The sequence below is a fragment of the Ambystoma mexicanum genome, chromosome 8, assembly GCF_040938575.1.
Source record: "Ambystoma mexicanum isolate Mex_15411 chromosome 8, UKY_AmexF1_1, whole genome shotgun sequence".
Lineage (NCBI taxonomy): Eukaryota > Metazoa > Chordata > Amphibia > Caudata > Ambystomatidae > Ambystoma > Ambystoma mexicanum.
The window spans coordinates 1,104,883,366-1,104,908,815 of NC_090929.1; the positions used below are offsets into that span (position 1 = coordinate 1,104,883,366).

The window sequence follows — 25,450 nt, forward strand, 5'->3', positions numbered from 1 at the left end:
TTCTGACACCTGTGGCGTCCAAGAACTCAACGTTCAAAGCGTCAATCACTTCTCATAACATTTTGGCACTGATGGCGTCACTGACACATCTTTCAACCCTGAAGGCGTCGATGTAGAGTCTGTTGGTGCCGAAGGCATCGATGACTCAGTCCTCGAAGGGACTTTTCCCTGACTCGAGGGATCTTTAGACTGCTTTTGAGGAGTTTTGCCAGCCAGGTCCGAAGGAGCACGTCTTTTATGCTTATGAGGTCTATCGACCAGAGAATGGCTTTGGGGTGTAGTGGAGGGGGTCTGGGCCTCATTCTCGAACAACTTCAATATTTTGGGCCTAAACTCTTCTCTTTGAGCTGGCGAAGCATTCTTAGTCGGGCATACGACCAGTTCCGGAGAGGAACTTGAAGACAAGGAAGATGGCGATCTATGGCACTCTTTCATTCCATGTCTCGACGATGACGAGTGGTGGGAACCACTGTGCGATCGGGATGGTTTATTTTTCTTGCGACAAGGAGAAACAGTTCTCAACTCGTCCAAAGTCTGTTTTTTCGATGGAGTCGAAGGGGATTTATGGGTCCTACCTGCTGCAAGCTTTCCTCTGCGCTCTCTCAGGGCTTTGGACGTCATGGACAGGCAGTCCTCACACTCCGATGAAGGATGAGCGGATCCCAGACACCACAAACAAATTCTGTGGGGGTCTGTGACAGACATTTTTGAACCGCAGTCACAACATTTCTTGAAAACCAACTTGGGGTGGACGATGGCAAAGATAAAGCCATTCTTTCGAATATACTCGAAGAATTTCAACACATTTTCTAAAGATTTTTCTTCACATGGAACGAAGCGTACCGTATCCGAAGCGTTAGAGCGGAAAAACGGAATTGAAACCAATGGGCGGTGCACGTTATATATATATACCTTTTGTGACATTAAAATCAAGACGGAGGCATCCGAGGGACAATGAGTCGATAGTCATCGTCACACAGCACCCCCTGCTGAAAAAAGTTTTCCGAAGCAGCTAAGCTAGATATTAGAAATATGAAAAGATGAAGAATACGTGGGAGGACACTTACCATTCAAACTACATTTTATGAATATTGAAAAGATGGAAATGACAAGTAAGGGCAAAAAATAAACACATATGAGAGGAAAAAGTGAAAGACGAATCAAAGATGACAGCAAGATTTCAAACAGATCTAGAAAGGGTGTTGGAAGAAGAAGGCTAGACTAGAGGATGGGAATTGACAAGAATGGGGGGAGGGCAAGGAAAAACATTACCTCAGATTTTGCGGAGTTAAGTTGAAGTGAGTGGATGAGCATCCAGTATTGAACAGTTGCAAGACAGTACAAGATCTTAGAGTGAAGGTGACAGAGGGAAAAAAGATGAAAATGTGAGAGTCATTGTCACTGAAATTGTAGGAAAGACTAAGGGAGGATACAATAGACAAAATGGGGATATGTCGATTAAGATAAATAAAGGGCTAAGTACAGAGCCATGTATAGCACTGAAAAGAAAAGGAAGAGTAGAATAACATTAATCCAACCAAAAAACCGAGTAAGTATATTTCTACAACATCATGCAGAGGGAGGACATGTTCCTCCCCTTGTCCCTTCTCTCTCTTCGCATCAGCAAGCTGAAGGCTTCTTCCAGACAAGATGTGGGGGGGGGATGGGTGGGAGTTCACACCTCCTGGTCCACAATTAACTATTCAGCAACCTTCTGATGAATCATGTGAGAGGAGAAGAGGAACAAGTGGTGGGAAGTACAAAAAGTTAATTTGACTTTTAGAGTATCGTGGTTGCCTTCTGTCCCTATCCCTGAAACTTTTGACCAATGGGTCCCAATGGTAGTGCTAGGAGTGCTAGGGGTACGGTCTGCTACCACTGTCTAGCCCCAATATTGCCATGGTAAAGGTGAAAGGACGTTAAACAATTTTTAGCCCACAATAAAGATAACAATGTGTGCCATAAGTGAAGGGGCACACTATTGTACCCCCTCACTCAGGGGCCAATAAGATATTGATATGTCACTAAATTGGTGAGAATGCGAGTTTCTCACATGTTCACATCCTCACCCTATTGTGCACGGTGATGCACAATGCAGTATAGGGTTATTACGGACCGGGCTGCACATTTGTTCTCAACACAAGTGCAGATCTGGGAACCGATTCTGTCTCACATGCATTTTGGATGCAAATGTAGTTTTAGAATATGCACAAACCTGGACATGGGGTACGCTGAAACATAGCATCTGGTAGGACTTCTCCCCCATACGGCCTTTCTGCAGTACTGCATGACCAGGGTTGTTCTAGCAGTGGTTACAGTCATGCTTCTATGTCATTGCTCTGAAGCGCAACACCCCGACCCCAGAGTCTCCAAACCGAACTTGTTGCATCTCAACCACTGATCTTTTCTCTGAATACATTTGGTTCCTTTCCTCTTCAATGCTTGGGGTGCTCTCTCTACCATATAACCCCTTCCACCCCCAGTGTCACCTCTCAATTGCGGACTCTGCCTACCATATGACCGTCCTCCCACTCCCATGACACCTCTCAATGGGGTGTTCTGCCCCATACCCTTCACCCCCTTCTTTCCCAAGCGCGTTTGTTCTTCTTCTTGCTGATAGATTTTTATCCATCAGCAGTGATTTTTTGGATACCGAGGCTTGAGCCTCATTACTCCATCTTCTCGGGTTGAGTATGTAGTCGTGGGTTTGTTTTCTTCTTGGTCTGTGTGGTCTTGTCACAGTAGAGCTGGTTTCACAGGGTCTTCGCAGTGATGAATTCTTTCCCAAGCAGCTGCACACTCACGCTCTAACCCCTTCCGAGCCAACGCCCATCCTCTCCTTAATTTCTCTATCGCACCTCCCGTTTCCGCTTCATTCTCTGCTGCACGCTTCATCATAGAACTCAATTCATATATTTAGCTTGGATTATTTGACTGGCAATTCTTATAATTATTGTTAATTGCTGAATGCTATATTCTGTATTTGTTCATTATAAACAGTGTTTATGAAAGTAATAATGATATTAATATTTACTTCTATTTTATTGTTACTGTATTCGGAATGTTATTTGTGTGCTAAATATGTATGTCCCGTCTTTTAAGCAATGTTTTTTGCTGGTATTTTCCAATTTATAAGTGGGCAATTAGAGTATCACGAAACACCCCACTATAATTGTCATTAGCACATGTGGTAATATGAGGTGGTCCACACCCATTATGATGTTGGTTCTGATCATATTCAGTGAAGATATTCAGTGAAAACGGAGTCATGGAACATATCTTCACCAAATAAGAGCATCCGAAAGGCCAGCCCTCTGAGGTGTCATTTTTATGTATATCGTTATTTTTATGGGCAGGATTTTAGAACAGTTTTTCCTAAAATGATCATCTATCCCATTTCCAAATAAAAAAGAAGCCTCCCTCTAAAAAAAGCACGTCTCTGCGGCTGTAACCCAAACATGTGAAAACCTACCCAACAAGAAAACACACGAGCAAGAAACCAGATAGACACACAGTGCTAAGCAGAGGAAAACATTACCTGCCACCTTTAGGCATCCAGGCTGCTCCATGATCCAATCATGTATTACACTGACAGTTGAGCACCAGTTTATTTTTCCATACGAGAGTGACAAAGGGTATTTGCCTTTTATGTTTCATTCCTCTGAGCAGGTGCGAGTTTTTTTTTAATTATAGGATAATACCCATGATGGATGTCTAGGATTATGTCAATTCCTTCTCATGCATGGGATCTTAAGTAAGGTGATCTGAAAACCTCAGAATGGAGTGGAAAGGCAGGACAAAAAAAAAGTCAAACCTTTTCTCAGAGCTTCTATGTACAAAGGTTGCTTAAGGATGTGCGATTTTCTTGGGCATCAACCCTTACATCTAAAATCTAATAGTAATGACTAGCTAAAGTATAGACATACTTGAAATAGATAGTGTGAAGCTGGAAAATCTGATGTCTTTGTTTTCATACTCAGCTTCGTTGTCTCTAAACAGTAACTAAGCACACTTCGCCCATCTAAACATGTACTGGTCTCTCTTCTGTAGAGGAAGGACTATGACTAAATGAGGGAAGTGATATGTTTTGATCAATATGATTGTCTGAAATAACTGCGGGAAATAATTTAGGGTGCTGTAATGGGAAACAGCATATGATTTGTGAGTGCAGAGAGCCTGTCTCTCACTAACCCTTCTAGCAGATGCAATAGCGACCAAAAATGCTACCTGGCAGAACAGGTGTTGTAAATTGTCTTTAAAGAACAACATTTTATTTGGTTCCAACTTTATTCAGTTCCCAAAGAGGAGAATATCCCAACATTAGGATGATAACTTTCCGAGGCCTTCAAAAATCACCAGAATTGTGAGAAAGGAAATGTGGGATGTGAATTTTCTATCAGTAGTTTAGCTGCTAAATGCACTTGCATGGAGGAAAACTGAAATATCATATTTTCTAATGAAGGATATTAGACTATATTGTTTCTTACTGGCCTGTAGTGACTGTCATGTCTGACTGAATGAATGGATACCTTCATAGGGCACTCACTACCCCAACGTGCTTCTTGGTGCCACTGGAGGTATTGTGGCTTTTCTACAGGCACCACAAATAGAATATTTTCTACTTGAAGGCATTCCTTGGTCTAGGAGACACCCCTAACCTCTTTCAGGAAGCTCATGCTCTTCTCAGGGAGGAGGCTGTATTTGAGCTAACTAGGAGCCATGCAGTCATGTTCAGTGATGCTATGTTTTGATGATGTGGATCCTTTGGCAAGTGTGGATGGGCTGGGCACTGCCACTGACAGAGCCATATCCGGGCTATAAGCATCACTGTTGCCTTGCTGCTTTGCTTCTGCATAATGAGGATTTTCAGACGGATGGAGGTGCGCTCTGAGGCCTGAGGGTGATTTAGCGCACTATAAAAATTAAATAGAATAGAGAACATGCTAGACAACGTTAAGGAAATCCCTGACCAATAAATAACAAGGATATTCCCCGGGAGCCTTTCCAATGACTATATGAAAAAGAAGGTCAGTTTAAGCAAGAATTGAGAAAGCCAATACTTGTTGCTTTTGTATAGCTATTCAATAAGCATTTGTCAGGCATTCATTATTTATTTATTTACCACTTTACTCTTTGAGATTGGTTGGATTTATTTATTCCATATGCTCAGTTACATGATTTGTCAACATTTCTTGCCAGTTGAATGGCGTTCGTCTCTGCGTGCTGTTTAGGACGTATGCCATAAGCTGTTTTGCTTATGCTAGAGTGTCGACACGTGTTTCAACCATAGGTCTTTCTCAAGGCATGACCTGGGGCACGTCCTGTCCTGTGTAGGTCTTATCAAATAACTTGCAAAAGTTGGTAGCTGGTTAGCTTCCGTGTCCGGTGGGGCGGCGAATGGCGGTCTGCTATATTCACAGCAATCCTCTGTCTAGTCATGTGTAACTGTCCCACTGGAACCTCATTCACAGGCAGCAGGAAATATAACCGCAGGCGGAAATACTGAATAATGTTTCTCTTTTAAGAACAGAAATCCACAGTTCCTCCAAGCTCCCACCCCCTAGCTTACTGTAAAATAATTAACCTGCAGTCTGGTTGCTTACCTTTCTGTCTGGAGCTGGAACAAATGTCATGAACTCATCCACGTGGCCCACCAGCAGCCAGTCTGAGTACAGCTCCACTGGGGGCTGTACCTGCTGGGCATAAAGGAAATCACGCACGACTTTGGTCATCCTCCTCCCATTGGTACTGGTGAAAGATTAAAAAAAAAATGTGTGACATAGAACTTTTTGCAGAGGGGACAGAAAATGTGCAGAATGTATTTGTATTCATACTATTAAATAACAATAGATCACAACTCAGATTGAAAGTTCATTCTATACTGCTCATGATAGAGGAGAGCAAAATAATCTATCACAATCTGGGGTACTTGGTTCTAGTGGAGTGGATTGTAACCCATTTATTTTAGTGGGGCTGTTGTTGATTTGTAGATATAGAATCCAATTGTCTATAAATGCCATCTTAATTAGAATCCTTGTTCCTGTTTGTAGATCTACCCCTGCAATGGAAATTAATGTATTGCCAAAAAGATGAATGCCTTTACTGTTTAAGACAATTCACACATGTCACACTGATATACATCTTGAAACATTGCCTTTGCAAGATGAGAGAGAAAACTCCAAGCATTCTTGACTTCTTGACTGAGGGACATTTTACAACATTATTTCCTGAGTAGTAGTTTCCTAATTTAAATACAGCTGTGTAGTTAAAGTTCTGTATACCTGTTATTTTTCATGTACGTTTTCAATTCATAATAGCACCACCAGGATATCTACAGTATCTCATCACGTACAATGACAAAAGCTTGTAACACAAGTGGATATGATTACAATAGCAAAGTCAGGTAATATCACAAGCAAGATCCCAGCAAAAGTACTCCTATAGACTCTCAAATATGTTCTTGTCTTCTCCATCAACTTAACACCTGATAATTATGTTAATGTAAACAATGTGTTACAAGATAGGTCCCCTGACCGTGCTCAGCTCTGTCACTCTCTATTATTTGTATCACTTCACCCATATAGGGGTTCTTGTGAGGCATTTAGATGGAACAGGAATCAGTGGAGTGAGGTCAAGAAGCCGAGGTCAAGCAGACAATAACATCACTACATTTCTTCACAATCATTGTACTAGATCAAATATTGGAGACACAGACTGATGCGGCTGACTGACTATTGCAAGTTATGGATGAGATGACTTTGCATGACAAGATCCTTGATATTAAGCCCATGCCAAACCTTGAACCACACTCGCACCGGACACCCAACTAGGCAAAACATGCCATCGTCTGCAAACTTTCCAGACAACAATATGGACGATTCATTTTTTTCTTCTGTTTGTACCTTAATTCATCTGCAATGTGTACATGTAATTTCAACCACTTGTGTATCTGGGAAGCATGTGTGGTTATGAAAAATCGTTTTTCTAAGTAAATGCAAAGGGGAGGGACTTCAGCCAGCCATAAAAATAGCATCACTCTGACTCATCCTGACTCACTACTTAGTTCCCCAGTGAGAGCACAGAGAATTATCTAGCCTATCAGGATCATGAGAGGGTGGGGCATAGAAAGTCAGCCTCCCCACCCACTTTCAAAAGACATAAAAAGGCCCACTAAGACCCAGGAAGGGAGATTCACTTTCCACTTCAAACTGATTTCTTGAGAAGCATTTTGCCGGACCAGACAATATCCAGAAGACTGCAGGACCAGAACTTAGAAAACCAGGCTCTAGATTTCAGAACTTGCAGCAGAGTGGCCTAGTCCAAAAGCTGAATCCTTCTCAGCAGGCCTCAGAATCCAGCAACCTAAACAAACTATTCAACAGCCGGGCGAGCTGTTTGATTCTGGCCTAGAACCTTGTGCCAGAAACACCCAGAAAGCAGAGCTGTATGCAGTGCCAAGAACCTTTGCCAGAATCAGAGCTCCAGACCAGCAGAACAGAGCTGACCCAGATCGCTGTGAGCAGAACCGGTACCAGAGACCGTCCGTGGCGAGAGGACCGCAGCTAAACCTGTTGACCAAATTGGTGACGGAGGCCCATTCCTTCCAAGACTAGGAGTGAGTATCCTGAAAACTGTGCCAGAACCAATCTCTTAGTCTAAAATAATCTGATTCAAACCATTTTAACCTGTCCAGAACTGCATCATAGAATCGTGTGCCCATTCTCCGATTTTAAACCTGTAAAAGTGTCATTTTGTCATTCTGAATCATTATTTAATTTCTGAAAAACTACCTTCACAAAATCGTCCGTATCTTTGGAACCGCATGTGCTAGGAACGACAAGCCCTTACACTTTTTCCATAACCACGCTCGACACACTCGGAAAAAGTGCCGCGAATTGGAAACTAGCTCAAACTTCTTCACCTGTCAAAAATCGCTGTCTTTTGCTTTGCATTGCTGAAATTCGTTTTCAACTTGATAATCCCTCATGAATAATTGATAGGGTTGACCTGAGCCAATCTTAAGTAGCTATCACCTACCCTGAATCTCCTATAGGGAATTAAAATCATTTTTAGCATATTTTCACTTCAGTACAAATCACATTCAAAATATTCCTGCATGTTTTAAAAGCATACCGGTTGCTCCAAGATTACTAGAATTTGAACTGAATCTGTATCGCATGTTGATTGTATTTCTGAAAACTGTGTGCTTTCCTTCCATCTCTTTATATTGCATAGGGGGGAGTGAATTGCCACAAAAGAGAAAAGTGATTACATTGTCTTTTGTTGAAATCATATCAGTTTATTTCTGTGCTGTATTCTTTTCCACCATTGCATTTCCTTGAATCCATAAAAGCATTCTCAGCTACCTTATCCTCTCTACACCAACTCCTAAGTAATTAAATAAGCGTACAATTGTAGTATTATCCATTGTTGATCACGGTCATATTCATAAGTGTGCGATCAAATATTAATTTATTATAAAAGTGTGATATATATATATATATTGTTTAATTTTCAAATAAATCTTTTAAATTGCAAAACAAACCTACTTCTTGGCTCAGTGAGGTCAGGGGGATTCAAAGAGAGGGGCGTTATACAAGGGTTTATCATCCAGATTATAACTTGTCATAAAAATATATAAATAAGGGCTTCCCTTGGGCATCCCAGACCAGGCACTGACTTAGTTGGAGTGCTGAATTGAAGTCCCTTAACAGAGTGGGGGCTCGTCCGGGATATCTGGATTAGATCTATCACGTGTGCAGCTTGATACAGTGTGCTAACTGATAGGATACATAAATCCTGTTGGATCACCACGCTGTATTACACTGTAAAAACACTCCTCAAAGGAACGCTCTAAGGAAACGGTCTGTTTTGCAAAATAAAATACTAACTTCTGTAAGTCAGGAAAGAAATCAATTTCCAGAATGACGACCTTGGTAGATATCAAAATAAGTAGAGAGCACCTCTTACATAAACTATTTGTGAGAGCTGAGTGGACTGAACAGGACCAAAATGTGTGGTTGCAGGCAATCGCGCAACATGTCACTGTAACTGGGTCAGATAATGGAGAGATCAGGGTCCCTTACATGTGGCCCTGAGTGAACTATATATGGCCCGTAAGGCCAAGGATGAGCACAACAAGATTGCCTGGGTAGCAGCATATTTATATTTATATATGGGAGCCATACAGGACAAATGTGCTGAAGGCCAAGATCTGGCAAATAGGCAACTGATGGCATTAGAGAAGGCCCAATCTGACCTGGTCTCTTCCGAGCAGAGGCTGCAGTGGAGCCAGGAGTCAGAAAATGATAGTAGGCAGTATATCATTAAAATAAAAGAGGATATGGGTATCCTGCAACAGGAAAAGTCTGACCAGGATACCAGATTTCTGGCCTTGCAGAAGGAGTACCAAGAAGGTTTGGATGCCCTACTGCAGAGCCAGAAAAAGCTGGAGTAACAACTGGACTTCAATAGGGCATGCACAGAGCAGGTAGTTACCCTGCAAAGCCACCTAGATAGGGAGAAGGCAGAGAGCAACAAACTGATTCTGAAAGACCTGGATACCCAGGCAGAGTTTGATCAGGAGCACCAGAGAGCTGGTGCCTTTCAAAGGCAGAGGGACGACCTGACAGCACAGATGCAGGCTCTTAGTCAGGAAAGGGACACCTTAGGCCAGGAAGTCTGCCAATTAAAAGAAAAAATTGAAGAAAATCACCTGGCCCTCCAGGGACTGGGTGACCTCCAAAAAGAGCATCAGAACTTGTTAGAGCACACCAGGAGGGTGGAAGATGCTCTGGCAAGAAAGGAACAGGCCAGTAGGGATGGGACTCAGGAGGTAACCCTCCTGCAGCAAAGACTGGCCCAGTATTCCAGGACCAACCAGGAGGCACAGAGAGAGAATGAGGCGCTCTGTCAGCACAATGATAGGCTCCAGCCAGCAACAGGTAGCCATGCAAGAGAGACTGATAGAGTCTAGTAAGGCCTTAACTGAGGAACTGAAAGCACAGGCTCTTGCATGGCAACAGGGAGCAGGGGCTGATAGAGATGAGGTTCGCTGGGAAAGGGAAACACCTGAGCATAACCTCAAGAGCCCTAGTACCAGAGGCCTTCATCTCTCCCAGTCCTTGGACTCTGCCACCCCCATGTCCGATGGCACACATGAGCCCAGGGCCACGGGGATGGCAGATTACCATCCAGCCAAAAGTATGGGGCTCATAGGCCAGTACCACCCAGGAAGGGATGGGCGGGCATCCGGGTATGGGCACCTAAGTACAGTGCAATTTAGTGGGGAACCCCAGGAGAGTAGGCCCACTAAGGGCATCCTGAAAACCCCTGCCCAGTTAGGCCAGCGGGGGGGGGGGGGTACTCATCAAATCTTGGCAGCAAGGAGGAATCTGAAGACTCCTGTGAGCGTCACAGGACACAGGCGACCAGGTCCCCACATTCTGCCAGCCATTCCCAGGCTCGCAGAATCTGGGAAAACCTGGAAGATCAGACGGGCACCTCTAGGAGCAGTGCTTCTGAGTCAGAGGATGAATGGACCAGGGTTACCCGAACCAAAAAGGCCAATAAGGCAAAAAGGGCCTTGCTTAAGGACCCCTTAAAACAGATTAAGGCAATAAGGAGTGTCATCACCCCTTATCACAAGAATGCCAAGTATTCTGTTTGGGAACACTTGGAGCTTTACGAGGAAATGATGGAGACTTTCCATTTGAAGGACAGCAGTAGCTGCATTCAGTATGTCAAATGGACATTCTCCCCAGAATACTCCAGTTTATTTGCGGGGCTGGAGGACCAAAACCATTCAAGATGGTCCACATATAGGGCGGCCATCTTGAAACATTTTTCTGTTCATAGAAATCCCCAAGAGTCTCGCAAGGCAGCCTACAATTTGCAATGTGGGGAGGATCAGGCCCCACAAGAATTTGTGCAGGAATTGAAGCGTGCCTTTGCACAGACTACCAGAAGGGTGCGCATGGACAGTAAAGAGTTTGTAAATACGTTTTTCGATGCCTTACCCAAATACATAATGACCCAGCTAGTGAGAGATTTTCACGAGAAAAGACACTAGACTGGGTCATTGAACAGGCTACCCGGATCTATGAGGTGCAGAAGCCCATAGAAAATAAAAACAACGCCCAGAAAAGTCCCAAACCGACCAGCATCCCTGCTGCTGCCAAGGTGGCAGAGGTAAAGGTTGCCCCCATTTTAGATGGGGGGGCCTAAAAACCTGCCTGCACCGAATAATTCTCAGCCCAGAAGGCCCTCGGGCCAGTCACAGACACAGAGACAAGGAGGCAGTCCCACAAATGGGGTCCCTCACTCCCCTGACCATGTAAGTCCCCGATACAAGGTAAACCGACCCATGCTTGGGTATGTGTGGACTCCTCCAGCCCAAGGGGGGGAATCCAACCAGGCACCCAACCCAGGGAACTTCCCTCCTAACTTCCCATAGGAGGGCAGAAATTCACCAAATCCTGGGCAGAACTTTTTTCCCAGGTATCCACCCAATTTCCAGCCCCAAAATCATCCATCCTTCTTTCCCCAATTCCCTGAGCCCAGACAACCTAATCTGGGAGAGGGGAGGCCAAGGGTGGAGGGGTACCCAAATCTTCCCAACCCGGGGTACTACCAGAGAAGGGATAGCTACCTTTCCCGGGATCAGCCCAAGGGAGAAAATAGAACCCCGTATCAGCCTGAGCGGGTTTCACAGTTAGAGCGCCAGGTCCAAAATATGGCACGGGATCTGGGTCACATGCTGAGGGCTCAACAGAACCCTCAGATGAGCATGCCGGCGCAGAATGCCCCAAACTCTGGGCCTGGTGCTCCAGAACAATGACGGGGCAGCACCCCGATAACCCACCAGTTCCCAGGAAGGAGGCACAAGGGGGAGGGGGGTGTAAAGCCTTGGAGGAAGCTTCCTTCCCCACTTGTAAACAGCCCCTGGAAACCCAGGAACCGGAAACAAAATCTCCTACCCCTGAAAGTCTGCCACCCAAGGAGCAGAGAGGAGGTAGGAGAAACAAAGGACCCAAACAGACCCATTTTGTGGAGGAGGTACAGGTCTTCCAATTTGAGGGAGAGGGATCCTCAGAGGATCCTGGGAAAAAGATCTTCTCCTTCAGAGATGGGGGAACTCCTCCCAAGGAAAAATGGGTCCCAAGGGATTCCAATCCAGACTGGGTAGATGTGGGGATTGAGCTGTCGCTGCCCATCATTCTATCCCAGAACCAACAATACCGAAAACCCCTGGTTCAAGCCCATCCTGGTGACTGCCTCCAAAAAGGGGGGGCGGCCCAGAACCGGAACCAGGGGAACCCAAAACCGCATCAATATCCAGTTGCCAACTTTTTCTTGCAGATTCCCATGACTCTCCACAGAATTCTGCCCAGATCTCTTCTCTCCAATGTCCAAAACCAGAAAATTAGCCCACCAGTTGTCCAAAAATGTGCATTATCTGTGCCCCCTTGAGGAGAAGGAGGGAAGATACTATGCCCCGGTACAAGTACAGGGGCAGGGTACAATTTTGGCACTGGTGGACACTGGATCCCAAGCTACTCTTCTGTCCAAAAAAGCCTTTGATAAACTAAATGCAGGAAGGGGGGAGAATTACCATATTCCTCTCACCTCTCTTCCTGGACAACTTTAGAACTTTGACGGGGAGGAAATACCCGTCGAGGGGACTGCAGATTTGGACATCAAAATTGGGCAACACAAGGTGAAACACCCGGTCATAGTAGTTACTCCAGAGGGCACCCCTTGTTTACTAGGGAGTGACCTCCTGAGAAGGTTGTCACCCCTAATAGATTGCATAAACAAGGTCCTCTGGACCCAGAAAAGCCGACCAATAAAATTAAAACATAGCGTCAACCATGTTAGTTTAAAGGGCACCTGCCACATTGTTGAACAAAAATCTGACCAAGTAGAATTTCACTTCCAGAACAACCAAATTCCAGACGTGACAGTAATAGCAGTAGGACAACAGACTGGTTACGGGGGGTCCTCTCTATTTCTGAAAATCAACCTTCCTTCCAGTTTAAGGTGTTATTCCACACTGGAAGGAAACACTCTGAAATTCTTTACTAATCCACAATCAGCCATTCCCCCTCCGATAGTCCAGAAAGATGTGAAATCAGCTCAGAGCCTGGCTGATATTCAGCAAATTGGAGAGCAGTTGTTCATCCGCGTTCAGTTAAATGAAGGGAAGGACTCTGTTCTCACCCGAGTTTGTGTGAACAACGGTAAGAGCTTCATCAGCGAAGCCATGTTCCGCCAACTTCCAAAAGATCCAGCCATTCCCACATTCAAACTGATAGACAAATGGGAAATGGATCTGGAAACACCCAATTCCAAACATCTCCTGCCAAGCAGGTGTATGCTCAAAATCTCCATTGGCAACAAGAGCATAGTCCATAATTGTTGGGTTGTGCGAGATGTCGCTGCCGCCTTTTACTTAGGCAGTGACATTCTCAATCGCTTTGCCATTAGTTTGGACCTAATAAACTTCAAAGCTTGGTCCCGATTAGCGGATAATCCCATGGGCTTTGATGATCCAGAAAAAGCATTTAGGTCAGCTCAATTGCTACCTTATGCCATTGAAATTCAGGTTAAAGAGGAAGTCACCATCCCAGAAAGGACCCGACAATTCTCCCTGGAAGTGAAAGTTAAAAGAGGACAAAAACGGAAAAACCCTGATGCATATATTCATCTAAATGCTTCTCTCCAACAGCAAGGGTTGGGGGTAAACCCAACACCATTAGTCAACATAGAACATGACACCATTCCAATAGAGGTGGATAACAGCGACTTAAAGAGTATTACTCTAGCCGCAGGCACCTTTATTGGAATGGCGGTTGATGACCGACATTTATCCATTGATTTAGGAAATGAACTGTTAGGACCAATCCCCAAGGACTGTTTTGACAGTGACAGTGATGACAATACAACACCAGACATGATCTTTACCCGGCATGGGGGGAACTTCCTGGTGTACACTTCCTGCCCTTATGGTAAGGAAGATGTGACTTGCGACTTCAGGAGGGATGAGGTGATTTTCCAGGTCCATGAGGGCTGCCTTTCCCACCTGAAGCCTCCAGTCCAAATCAGCACTCTGACCAGGGACTTCTCCACCCAGCTGGAGGAGGCCGCTGAGATAGCAAAACCAGAAGTCTTTCCAGGCTTCAGACAGATGGTGGAGGAGGGAGTCAACCTAGCTGATGCCTGTGTGACTCTGGAACAGAAGCAAAAGTTGAAACAAGTTTTCTTGGATTTCCAAGATCTCTTTGCGGCAGACTCATATGACTGTGGTCGCACCGACATCCACACAACAACAATTCCCACGGACCCTGGCATGACTCCAGTGTTTGTGAAGCAATATTGCTTGCCTCTCGCATCCATGGAGTCCCTTACTAAAATAATTAAGAACCTTGAGTCCCGGGGAATAATCCGTCCAGTCCACAGCACCTTCAATAATCCGGTGCTGGGAATATTGAAGCCAAACGGCCAGTGGAGACTCTGCACCGACCTTAGGGAGCTCAACAAACGGGTCCATGCTTCCCGATGGCCTCTTCCCTACATTGACCAAGGGCTGGCCCAGATCCAGGGGTCACAGGTATTCACTGCAATAGACCTGACCAATGGATACTGGAATGTGTCTGTCAGTAGGGAGGACCAATCCAAACTGGCTTTTACCTTTGGGGGCCAGCAGTACACATGGACCCGGACTCCCTTCAGATACCTCAACTCCGGCAATGAATTCAACATTTTCCTACATAAGGCCATGCCCGACCTGGGTGCAAGGGGTAACCTGGCTTATGTAGATGATGTCCTCATAAAAAGTTCATCTGTGAAGGAACACATAGCAGAGATCCATTATGTTCTGACACAGTTGATGGCCGCCGGAGCAGAACTTTCCTTTCCGAAAGCACAGTGGTGTAGAACCCGTGTTAATTTCTTGGGGCATGAGATTACTCCTCAGGGTCTCTGTCCCCAGGAAGAGAAAGTGGAAGCACTTCAGAAATGGAAAGACCCCACAACTCTGCGGGAACTAAGGAGCCTCCTTGGACTGACTAATTACAGCAGAAAGTTCATTGAGGGCTACGCAGAGATCACCAGACCCCTGATTCATCTCTTGAAGGGGGGGGTCAAGTGGGAATGGGGTCCAGAACAATCTGAGGCAGTAAGACAGCTCAAAAGAAGCCTCTCACAAGCGCCCTGCCTAGCTTACCCTGTCAGAAACAAGGAGTGTTTCTAGGAGACAGGGTTCTCTAAAACATGTTTGACTGCAGTATTATATCAAAAGCATGACAAGGTCAATAAAGTAATCTCTTATGCAAGCAAAACTTTATCCTCTGTGGAGGAAAAATTCAACGACTGTGAGAAGGCACTCCTGGCAACAGTGTGGGCATTGAAGAATTACTGCCTGTTTATCCAGGGGGAACACATCATAGTGGAGACTCCACACCAGCCTCTGCAATATCTCCAAAGTGACCGAATCCGGGCCGGAAATGTGAGTAATTCCCAAATTACTTCCTGGATTCTGTCAATGCAAGGCTTTCCTGTGGAGGTCAGATATGGCCAAAACAGGAAGAGTCCACTCGCGCAAGGTCTGGCAGACTTGCATGATTGTGCCAGAGAAAACTGTCTCGAGGACGAAAGTCTAAAAATCAAGGACAACACAGAGGAATACCTTAATTCCCTACACAAAGTCTTTGAAGAAGACAAGTGCGAGGGAATGCCCACTGTCTATGTGAATGGATGCTCTTACCATGTTGACAACAACGGGGAAAAAGAACTTGTGGCCGGCGTAGGGATTGCATGGGTGAATGAGTCCCCAGAACCCTCCACTGGATACAAAATTGGTCCCCGAAGTAGTAAGGTGGCAGAATTGATGGCTGTGTATCAAGCCATCCTCACTGCTGTCCAACATCAACTCCACGAACTGGTCATAATCACAGATTCAGATTATGTATGGAACGGGATCGTGGTAATTGGAAAACCAGAGGCATGTTATGTGCTAATAACAAACCCTTGAAACATGGGAATTTAATTCAAAACATTGATGATCTGGTCACAGTGAATGGGATGACCATCTACTGGAAAAAGAGCAAGGTTCATTGCAAAGTAGAGGGACCAGACAAAACTGGAAATGACTTAGCTGATCAGCTGGCCAAAACCGGGGCCATCCAAGGGGATCTAATAGAGATTGAGTCCCTGTTGGGGGAAATCCAGGTCACTGCTATCACTAGGTCCCAGACAAATGCTCACAATGAGCTTTCAACTGCACAATGGAGTAAGGAGACCCCAGATGTTGATTTGATTACGGCTCAGGAGGGGGATCCAATAATTGGTAAGTTTTACTAGCACATTGAGGACCCTGAGAACTTTCCCCTGACGGATACCGATTAAATTGGGAAAGAGGACCTTAGAGTGTTGATGAAATGTCCAAAAATGTTCCGAATCCAAGACGGTTTGCTGGTAAGGAAATCCCAAGCTGCCCATGATCAGTGGGTGGTCCCTACCTCATTCCGAAGCCTGATGCTAAGTCACGCCCATGATGCGGCCACAGCCGGTCATAGGGGGTTTCATACAACACTTGAGATCTTAAGATAGGTTGCATACTGGCCACACATGGGGCAGCACCTTGACCAATACTTGAAGAGGTGTCTTGTGTGTGCACAATTTCAGCCAACATCCCTCACCCACCGTGCGCCTCTCCAAAAGAGGGGGATGACACTGCCATGGTCAGATTTGCAAGTCGACTTAATAGGCCCCGTGATTCGCTCCTCTAGGGGGAATAAGTACATGTTGACGGTGACATGCTTATTTACTAAATGGGTGGAATGTCTCCCGGCCCCAAACTGCAAGGCAGAAACAGCAGCTGCCCTGATGATCAACCACATCTTTTCTCGTTTTGGTCTACCCCAAAGGATTGAGTCAGACAGAGGTAGCCATTTTACCAGCAAAGTAATGACTAAGATGTGGGAGATACTGGGGGTTAAAAGGAAGCTACATAATGCTTACCGGCCACCCTCTTCTGGTGCAGTAGAGAGATACAACAGAACCATTGTGGGCATCTTAAAAAAGTTTGTGGCAGATTCTGGGCCAAGTTGGGATATCCGATTACCTCTGGTCCTAATGGCCATCACATCTACCCCTTCATCTGCAACTAAAATGTCACCGTTTGAGCTGATGACTGGACGCACAATGGTGCTTCCCCAGCATTTGCTCTACAGGACCCAAGAGCAGACATTAATAAATGCCTCCACAACTCACAAATAAGTTGAGGATTTAAGGAAACACCTCCAACATGCTTTTGCCTATGCTCAGCGGAATCTAGAAAGATCAGCCGAGAGTATGAAAACTCACTATGACCTGAAGACTACCATGAAAGAATACAATGTGGGAGACCGGGTCTATCTATACAATTTCCAGAGGAACCAGGCCAAACAGCGAATATTTCTGCCTACATGGAAGGGACCTTTTGAAATTGTAGACAAGATCTCCCCAGTCGCCTACAAGATCTGCATCCCCAAAGGTAGTTCGGCGGAAGGGGAAGACAAGTGGGTCCATATTAATCAGCTAAAGTGTTGCCATCCCAGGCACACTCTGCAACAACTGGAGGAATCCTCTGGAATCCCAGAGGGGGCCCCTCCAGATCAATAAAAACTCCAACCCTAAAATATTCAACACATCAAAAATATAGTAACAAGAATGCAAATGTCTCTGGAATATATCTTGTTTTTTAAAATAAGAATGCAAATGTCTCTTGATTCTTAAAATATATATGCCACCCCACTATATCAATAGTGGGAGAGAAATGTCTACGAATAGGTATTGCCGCTTTGCTTTGTCATCCGAGGAGAGGGAAAACCTGGAGACTGGCCAAGGAGAATGATTCGAGGGGCCCGGAGTACCGCCCAATTCTCCCATCTGGACCGGCGAGGAGAACCGATCGATCCACCTGATGGAGGAAAAGATGCTGAACTTTGTCATCTCCGGAATCAGAAGATGATGCTAACATCCCAGTCTTGCGAAGCTCCATCGATGGAAGATCAGAATGGCCATCGCAAGAAGGGGGGCTTGCGGGATGTTTTCACCCACGCAATCGAGCCTTACAACATCACTGTGCGCTGCTGATAGCATAAAAAGCAATGCTGCCCACCAGAAAAAGCGCAGTGAAAACCTGACAGATAAGCCACCATCCACTTTGGACAATTCCCAGACCCATCCTTTGGTTGCACTCAGAGCTGTTCAAAAAGTAGTTTTATTAGTGTCAAAAGTTGCTAAAATCATGGCCCACAAGACCACTATAAAGATTCAACCATCTTGTGGGGTGTTCCACATCACTCTACTGCAAGGATCCCCATCAAAACGATGTCAGCTAAAATCATATGCTGTCAAGCTAAATCCCATTTTTGAAAGACATTAATTCAAGACAGCTGTCAAAAATGGGTGCAGTACCATTGCACGCCACTGAACGGCGCTGGGGCTCTATAAATCCTGACAGGAGAGCCGTCTTGCAGAACTGTGCATTGATCAGAAGGTGGTCTTATGTAATTAAAAGTTCAAAAGACTTGCTTGTCCATGGGAAACATTCACACCTGCCCTTCCCAGCAACAGCCCAGGCTATCACATGGCCCTGTTGATTGGGAGGGAGGGGACTTCCCTGCAGCCTGCAGGACACAACACAATAGACTCTTTCAATTGAATAGAGTATGCTGATTTGAGGTGTAACTGTAAACAGTGCTCTGGCAGGAAACAGGCCATGTGACCATCTGACTCACCAAGCTTCTGGAGGCGGACCCAGACACTTTTGTGAATTGAATTGAAGGCAAATATATGTTTTATAAAAATACTGATAACTAATTGTAACCAGATGACAGAAATGTACAACTTTGAGATTCTTAAAATGACAATTTTACTCACGGTTCAAGACTCAGCTGGTTGCTCTGTGATGTTCTGAGGCAAAACCCCGGGAATTATGAATATTGTAGACACTGTGTTTCTGCTAGAGACATAGGGCCTGATCACGACTTTGGCGGTAACGCCGGTGGTATTACCGCCGGCGGTATTAGCCCTACCGCCGAACTCCCCAGCACGAGTTCGGCAGTAATGTAATTCCCCATTGAGCCCATTCGGGAGTGCCCCATTCCCCATTGGGCTCAATGGGGAAAATTTGCACTCTTACCGCCGGCGGATTTACCGCCGGCGGTAATAGCGTGAATTTTCAGCAGATTTCCCCCCAGCCAAGAGCTGGGGCGAAATCCGCCGAAGTCCCGATTTGGCTGACCCTTAAATCCGGCGGTAATAGCGCGACCGCCGGATTTAAGGGTTACCGCCAAAGTCGTGATAAGGCCCATAGTAATTTACTGTAATATGCCCAGAGAGGGGGTGTATCTCTGTGTAAATTTGGGTAAAAGTCCAATATGGCAAAACCCACTAAAAATGAAAAGAAGTTGTCATTTCTGAACCCAAGCTCTTAGGAAGATCAGAGTTGGGCAGGAATGTACCTTAATTCATCTGCAATGTGTACATGTAATTTCAACAACTTGTGTATCTGGGAAGCATGTGTGGTTATGAAAAATCGTTTTTCTAAGTAAATGCAAAGGGCAGGGACTTCAGCCAGCCATAAAAATAGCATCACTCTGACTCATCCTAACTCACTACTTAGTTCCCCAGTGAGAGCACAGAGAATTCTCTAGCCTATCAGGATCATGAGAGGGTGGGGCATAGAAAGTCAGCCTCCCCACCCACTTTCAAAAGACATAAAAAGAGCCACTAAGACCCAGGAAGGGAGATTCACTTTCCACTTCAAAATGATTTCTTGTGAAACATTTTGCCGGACCAGACAATATCCAGAAGACTCCAGGACCAGAACTTAGAAAACCAGACTCCAGATTTCAGAACTTGCAGCAGAGAGGCCTAGTCCAAAAGATGAATCCTTCTCAGCAGGCCTCAGAATCCAGCAACCTAACCAAACTATTCAACAGCCGGGCGAGCTGTTAGAACCTTGTGCCAGAAACACCCAGAAAGCAGAGCTGTATGCAGTGCCAAGACCTTTTGCCAGAACCAGAGATCCAGACCAGCAGAACAGAGCTGACCCAGATCGCTGTGAGCAGAACCGGTACCAGAGACCGTCCGTGGCGAGAGAACCGCAGCTAAACCTGTTGACCAGATCGGTGACGGAGGCCCATTCCTTCCAAGACTAGGAGTATCCTGAAAACTGTGCCAGAACCAATCTCTTAGTCTAAAATAATCGGATTCAAACCATTTTAACCTGTCCAGAACTGCATCATAGAATCGTGTGCCCATTCTCCAATTTTAAACCTGTAAAAGTGTCATTTTGTCATTCTGAATCATTATTTAATTTGATCACGGTCATATTCATAAGTGTGCGATCAAATATTAATTTATTCTAAAAGTGTGATATATATATATATCGTTTAATTTTCAAATAAATCTTTTAAATTGCAAAACAAACCTACTTCTTGGCTCAGTGAGGTCAGGGGGATTCAAAGAGAGGGGCGTTATACAAGGGTTTATCATCCAAATTATAACTTGGCATCCCAGAGCAGGCATTGACTTAGTTGGAGTGCTGAATTGAAGTCCTTTAACAGTGTTTATTCGGATGAAAGAAAAAATCCATTAAACAATCACTTATGTACACACTAAAATACAATAATAATAAGAAAAATGGGTTATACATTAACATCATTGGATTAAAACTATTCCATGCATAGGCCAAAAGAAATCGCCTTGACTCAACATAAAACATCAACAATGGTTTCTTCACTTTCATGGACTTCTTTAAAAAGTTAATAAGCCCCAAGCCACACACAGCAAATTGGCTAAAAGGAGGTGTTGTAAGGCTTGGCAACATTGTTTAAAATTCAACTGTTAGGCACGGGAAGGAGTGTATGTTGTCTTATGAATGTGCAAGCAGGGCAGAACATCACCAATTGTAAAAGATTCCCCACCGCTTCCCCGCACAATGGTCGACTAGACACGTCCATAAAACCTTTTCAATGGACTGTGTTAGCTCTCAGCTATAAGCTGTTAAAAAGAGCTTGGGTGATCAGCCAAAGATCTGATTTTCTATTGCTCAAAACAAGATATTGCTGTATAGAGTCTACACTAATAAGGTTGCATGCAATCTGTTGGCATACATCAGAGGTTCTCTGGGCTCCCGCTGTTTTGTGACTAATAGAACACAAGTTATCTTATATGTGTTCTTTTGTAAAGTGCTAAAGCGTTCATCTGTGACAGGTGGGTACTAATTTCAGATAGTGTTATGCCACAACACTTGCTAGAAATATATCAATAACGAGTTTCTGAGATTGTTGTTGGCACTCTTGTACAAAGGAGGATTGCCATAGCATTTCGGTGCTGGAGTGCTCAAGTGGACGGGACAAAGACTGATATGCAAATAGTTATTGCTCCTTTGTGAAAGGTAGAGTGAGCTAAAACATGTGGCTGAGGACTCTGAGTGGGTACATTCCCACAGAACAGGTTATCATGCCATGTTCTTTCTTGTAGAGGGGCGCCCTGACCTCTAGTTGTATGTAAAAAGGCACGCAGGGTCTGTCACCCTAAGTTACCTAGGGTTATCCAGAGGTGTACCCCTTGCTCACTGTGCTCAAAGACCACAGCTCCCCCTCACTGATGAGGCCTGACTAGGCCAAAACAAGTGTCTGGGATTGCTGTTGGTCCTCTTCTTCAAAGGAGGATTGCCATAGCATTTCAGGGCAGGACCGCTCTAGTGGGTTGGATGAAGACTTATATGCAAATGGATACTCCTCCTTTGCGAAAGGCACAGTAAGCTAAAACATGTGACTGCAGACTCTGAGTGGGTACATTCCCACAGAACAGGTTATCATGCCGTGTTCTTTCTTGCAGAGGGGCGCCCAGACCACTTTTTGTATGTAAAAATGAACTAGGGGTTGGTGACCCTAAGTTACCTAGGGTTATCCAGACGTGGACCCCTTGCTCACTGTGCTCAGAGAGGCACAGCTCCACCTCACCGATGAGGCCTGACTAGGACGAAACACATGTCTGGGGTTGTGTTGGCACTCTTGCACAAAGGAGGATTTCTATAGCATTTCTGTGCTGGACTGCTCAAGTGGGCAGGACAAAGACTAATATGCAAATAGATATTCCTCCTTTGTGAAAGGTACAGTGAGCTAAAACATGTGGCTGCGGACTCTGAGTGGGTACATTCCCACAGAACAGGTTATCATGCCATGCTCTTTCTTGCAGAGGGGCGCCCTGACCTCTTTTTGAATGTAAAAAAGAACGTGGGGCCGGTCACCCTAAGTTACCTAGGGTTATCCAGACGTGGACACCTTAATCACTGTGCTCAAAGACGCACAGCTCCACCTCATTGATGAGGCCCGACTAGGCCAAAACATGTGTCTGGGATTGCTGTTGGTACTCTTGTTCAAAGGGGGTTTGCCAAGCATTTTGGTGCTGGACTGCTCAAGTGGGCGGGAAAAAGACTGATAGGCAAAAGGATATTCCTCCTTTGTGAAAGGTACAGTGAGCTAAAACATGTGGCTGCGGACTCTGAGTGGGTACATTCCCACAGAACAGGTTATCGTGCCGTGTTCTTTCTTGCAGAGGGGCACCCTGACCTATGTTTGTATGTAAAAAGGAACTTGGGGTTGGTCACCCTAAGTTACCTAGGGTTATCCAGAGGTGGATCCCTTGCTCACTGTGCTTAGAGACGCACAGCTCCCTGTCACTGATGAGGCCTGACTAGGCCAAAACATGTGTCTGGGATTGCTGTTGGTACTCTTGTTCAAAGGAGGTTTGCCATAGCATTTCAGTGCAGGACTGCTCAAGTGGGTGGGACGAAGACTGATATGCAAATGGATATTCCTCCTTTGTGAAAGGTACAGTGAGCTAAAGAGTGTGGCTGTGGACTCTGAGTGGGTACATTCCCACAGAACAGGTTATCGTGCCGTGTTCTTTCTTACAGAGGGACACCCTGACCTATCTTTGTATGTAAAAAGGAACTTGGGGTTGGTCACCCCAAGTTATCTAGGGTTATCCAGAGGTGGATCCCTTGCTCACTGTGCTCAGAGACGCACACCTCCCCCTCACTGATGAGGCCTGACTAGGCCAAAACATGTGTCTGGGATTGCTGTTGGCACTCTTGTTCAAAGGAGGTTTGCTATAGCATTTCAGTGCTGCACTGCTCAAGTGGGCGGGACAAAGACTGATATACAAATGGATATTCCTCCTTTGTCAAAGGTACAGTGAGCTAAAACATCTGGCTGTGGACTCTGAGTGGGTATATTCCCACAGAACAGGTTATCATGCCATGTTCTTTCTTTCAGAGGGGCGCCCTGACCTCTTTTTGTATGTAAAAAGGAACGTGGGGCCGTCACCCTAAGTTACCTAGGGTTATCCAGACGTGGACCCCTTGCTCACTGTGTTCAGAGACGCACAGCTCCACCTCACCGATGAGGCCCTAGTAGGCCAAAACACATGTCTGGGATTGCTGTTGGTACTCTTGTTCAAAGGAGGTTTGCCATAGCATTTCGGTGCAGGACTGCTCAAGTGGGAAGTATGCAAATGGATATTCCTCCTTTGTGAAAGGTACAGTGAGCTAAAACATGTGGCTGCGTATTCTGAGTGGGTGCATTCCCACAGAACAGGTTATAGTGCCGTGTTCTTTCTTGCAGAGGGGCGCTCTGACCTCTATTTGTATGTAAAAAGGAACTTGGGGTTGGTCACCCTAAGTTACCTAGGATTATCCAGACGTGGAACCTGTGCGCACTGTGCTCAGAGAGGCACAGCTCCACCTCACTGATGAGGCCTGACTAGGCTGAAACATGTGTATGGGGTTGCTGTTGGTACTCTTGTTCAAATGAGGATTGTCATAGCATTTCGGTGCTGGACTGATCAAGTGGGCGGGGCAAAGACCGATATGCAAATGGGTATTCCTCCTTTGTGAAAAGTAAAGTGAGCTAAAACATGTGGCTGCTGTTTCTGAGTGGGTACATTCCCACAGAACAGGTTATCATGCCGTGTTCTTGCTTGCAGAGAGGCGCCCTGATCTCTTTTTGTATGTAAAAAGGAACTTGGGGTTGGTCACCCTAAGTTACCTAGGGTTATCCAGACGTGAACCCCTTGGTCACTGTGCTCAGAGAGGCACAGCTCCACCTCACTGATGAGGCCTGACTAGGCTGAAACACGTGTATGGGGTTGCTGTTTGATACTCTTGTTCAAAGGAGGATTGCCACAGCATTTCGGTGCTGGACTGCTCAAGTGGGCGGGACAAAGACTGATAGGCAAATGGATATTCCTCCTTTGTGAAAGGTACAGTGAGCTAAAACATGTGGTTGCGGACTCTGAGTGGGTATATTCCCACAGAACAGGTTATCATGCTGTGTTCTTTCTTGCAGAGGGACGCCCTGACCTCTTTGTGAAATAACAAATTGGGTTACAACTACCTTCGGGTTGGACCCAATAAAGGGCCATTGGAGAAGAGGTGCCACGCGCCAATCGTCTTCCAAAAATCCAGCACCTAGTTCTACATGCACTGCAAAGCTGGGAGCTGAACCCAGAAGTCCCAGTAATCTTTTAAAAGATGTATTCTCCAAAATCTGTAACTCCGACATATTCACATAACCCCATATTGAGGCCCCATAGTTAAAAGCTGCCTTAGTCTGTACTTCATAGACGTTTAAAATAACGGGGAGTGGTTGACCTGGGCGTATGGCTATAAAACAAGATACTCCCCCCAAAGATTGGCTCATCCTGATCTTCTGTTTGTGTATTTGAGCTAAGCATGTTACCACTGATGAGAACCGTATACATAAGTAATCACATTCCTGGACCCTCGGTATAATAGCCCCATTACTTACCATCTGTTTCATTTTCACGCCCTTTCTTCCTTTTGTATTTGCCATAACAGCAGATTTTTAGGTGTTTATCTTACGCTTTAACGCACTCATGAATTCCAAGTAAATATTTTTTTTTTTTTTATTATTTGATTTAATTGTATAATACAATTTTTACAAAATAGGAATGTAATCCTCCCATTAACTGTTCGAAGATCACTAACAGAACGGCGTGGGGTCTTACTTTAACCTGTGTTGCAGTCACACGTAGTTCCCACTCCGATTCTACACCGGGATCATGCACAGGGACCGCGACCCCCACAAGAGTGGCGGGCTAAGGACACCCAATTGGCTATCCTGCCCATCCGTGACTGCGGTCAGGTAAGCAGGCCGATCTCTTGGAAGAACCCTACCACCGCAATCACCCATGTAGTCTTTTCCCCACTTATGAGCTGGCACCACCATTCCTCTTCCTCGTAGACGTATAGGTTTTTGAACAAATGTCCGAGGTGTCTCTGGCGGGGGCCCGTGTCGCCTAAGCAGTTGAGCAGGAGGTGTCTTGTGGTTTCCGCCATATCTGACTTCATGCAGAATCTGCATGC

At 45.3% G+C, this 25,450-nt stretch overlaps 1 protein-coding gene across 1 annotated transcript in view; it reads right to left on the minus strand.

Annotated features, from left to right (window-relative positions):
- PADI2 (peptidyl arginine deiminase 2) overlaps positions 1–25,450 on the minus strand; it is a 1,062,620-nt gene that overhangs the window by 133,598 nt on the left and 903,572 nt on the right. Inside the window, exon 12 of the mRNA XM_069611131.1 lies at positions 5,604–5,748. Coding sequence (XP_069467232.1) covers positions 5,604–5,748 — 145 coding nt within the window. The remainder of the gene's footprint in view (positions 1–5,603; positions 5,749–25,450) is intronic.